The 2,291-nt window shown below is 39.6% G+C and overlaps 1 protein-coding gene across 1 annotated transcript; it reads left to right on the forward strand.

Moving 5' to 3' along the window:
* The first annotated feature begins 294 nt into the window (after positions 1-294).
* LRRC52 (leucine rich repeat containing 52) lies at positions 295-1,742 on the forward strand. Its single transcript, XM_077278726.1, has 2 exons — positions 295-883; positions 1,726-1,742. The coding sequence occupies exons 1-2, from the start codon at positions 295-297 to the stop codon at positions 1,740-1,742; spliced, it is 606 nt and encodes a 201-aa protein (XP_077134841.1).
* Positions 1,743-2,291: the final 549 nt, after the last annotated feature.

Consider the following 2,291-nt stretch of genomic DNA (forward strand, 5'->3'; position numbering starts at 1 on the left):
CAAGAATGAGAGCAACGTGACACTCTGAATAAGAGAACAGAGAATAGTTACGATAGACAATACACATGGTAAGAGAGGCGTGCATGTTACGTGACATGACTGCAGCCTTACGATCAATTGCCGTGATAGGGGACTGTGCTAATAGGGCCGGTCCTTGTGAAGATAGTTATGCTTCTGTTTCCCTACTTATCTTGGAGGAGAAGATCTTCTGGACAAATCATTTTCATGGATGAAAAAAGCATTTACATTCAGAGGTCACAAAGTTGCGGACAGAAGTTTCTTTTTTTTATTACAATGGTCTCTATATTAGAGAGTGGCCGATGCTGTCCAAGGGAATGCAGCTGTGAACATCTTTTAGTGAACTGCACTGATAGACAACTTGAAGAATTCCCTTCTGGCATCCCAATGGATACCAGACAGCTGATCCTAACTCATAACAATCTGACCTACCTTCCATCAATGGATCTTAACCTGTTAATTGACTTGGTGTACCTGGATTGTAGCCACAATATTTTAGGAGACTCTTTGGAAGCCACCTTCATTGCATTGCCATTGGTTTATCTGGATCTAAGTCACAACAACATTTCCAAAATTACAACAGGCACTTTCTATCTTTTGACAAGTCTGGTTGTCTTAAAGCTCTCAGACAACCCCAACTTGGAGGAGATTGAAAAAGATGCCTTTGCCAACAACACAGGACTCCGTCAGTTGGATCTAAGTCGAACAGCGCTGACTTACTTAGATGTCACGACAGTTAGTGAACTACCGAGTCTACGAACATTAGGCCTCAGCTCCAATCCCTGGGACTGCTATTGTCCAATGAAAGACTTCCTTAAGTGGGTCACAGAGAGTGATATTTACTTCACAGGTGAGCCGGAGAAAGGTAAAGACACAACTGGGCCAAAGAAATGTTTGCAAATTTCTCTTATATGTATAAATATATCTGCATAATGCATTTTCATATTAAAGGGAACCTGACAGCTAATTCATGCTGCCCAAACCACAAACTGCATGAATCGGTGTCAGACGCTATCATTTCAGTCTTGTATGTTTTAATTGTAAATCATGTGGTGATTCAGAGAAAACATACATTTACAAGTCAATCTGCTTGGCTGGCTACTTCAAGAGTGTGTTTCCCTGTGGCTTCTCATAGCCCCTCTTACCTTGAGTGATAGGTCCCTTCCTATACAAACATTTATGAGGCCTGTTACCCAAGCAGAGAGAAGCAAGGTGAAGATGTTTCATCCTAATACGAGATGGCCTCTTGGACTTATCGCCTGCGAAGCCGGGTCACCAGCCGTCTGTTAAATGTACAGTATGTTTTCTCTGATACACCATGGTGTTTTTGGAATAATACATACCTGGCTGATATGATAGAGCCAATGTCTGATTCATAGTGACTGGTTAAGGCAGCATTAGCAGCTGACAGGTTGACTTTAACATATAATATCTTCTTTGAATTATTTTTAATGTAATTATTAAAGGTAATAACTTTACCCCACTGTAAATAAGTTGTTGGGAAGGTAATCCTTAAAATTTACCTCAACTCTTCAGTAGCAAAAAATGGTCAAGATTAATCTGTAGCTCTACTGTAATAACAGAGAAATCCAAGGTATATACTGTAGCCTCAGCAGTTAACTTATCCTGCAAGGTTTTAATCTCTAACTCCACCTCCTGCATTGATATTGTATTGGATTTAATGAGTAGTCCCATATAATTCCTTAGAAAAATTGGAGGACTAAACCTCCCATTGTTTTTTGAGGCCTTCATACTCAATTATGAATGATGGGAACACTTGCACACGGAGGCCCCGAGGTATTAGCTCTTTCGCTAAATAGCATTCTAAGAACGCTTTGTTCCACCGTAGGCGTGTCTTTTTGTTAAGGAGGTATTTGAGCTTGGTAACCGATTCATACATTTCTCTGTCATCACCTAAAACCTGATCCACAGCCACGTCTTTTCTTGTGCTTTATGATCCATATGGTTGGTAGAAAGAGCTGTGAAAATACACAGTACAATGATTAGTTTGACAAACACTGACATCTCCAAAACACACACAGTCATTCCCCACATGGAAAAAGTGCTGGAGTGCAGAAAGAGTCCCGTCCCGTAATTAATGAATTCTATAAAGTAATATGGAGTACAACGCCCCCGAAATCAGAGACTATAAAGTTTAATAAAAAAGTATACAAAATTTTATTAAACAAATATACAGACAAAACAAATAAAAAAATGTAAAGTAATAATAATGGATAAATGGTGATGGCACAGGGGACAAAAACGCCACACCT

This window comes from Ranitomeya variabilis, chromosome 8 (assembly GCF_051348905.1).
Source record: "Ranitomeya variabilis isolate aRanVar5 chromosome 8, aRanVar5.hap1, whole genome shotgun sequence".
Lineage (NCBI taxonomy): Eukaryota > Metazoa > Chordata > Amphibia > Anura > Dendrobatidae > Ranitomeya > Ranitomeya variabilis.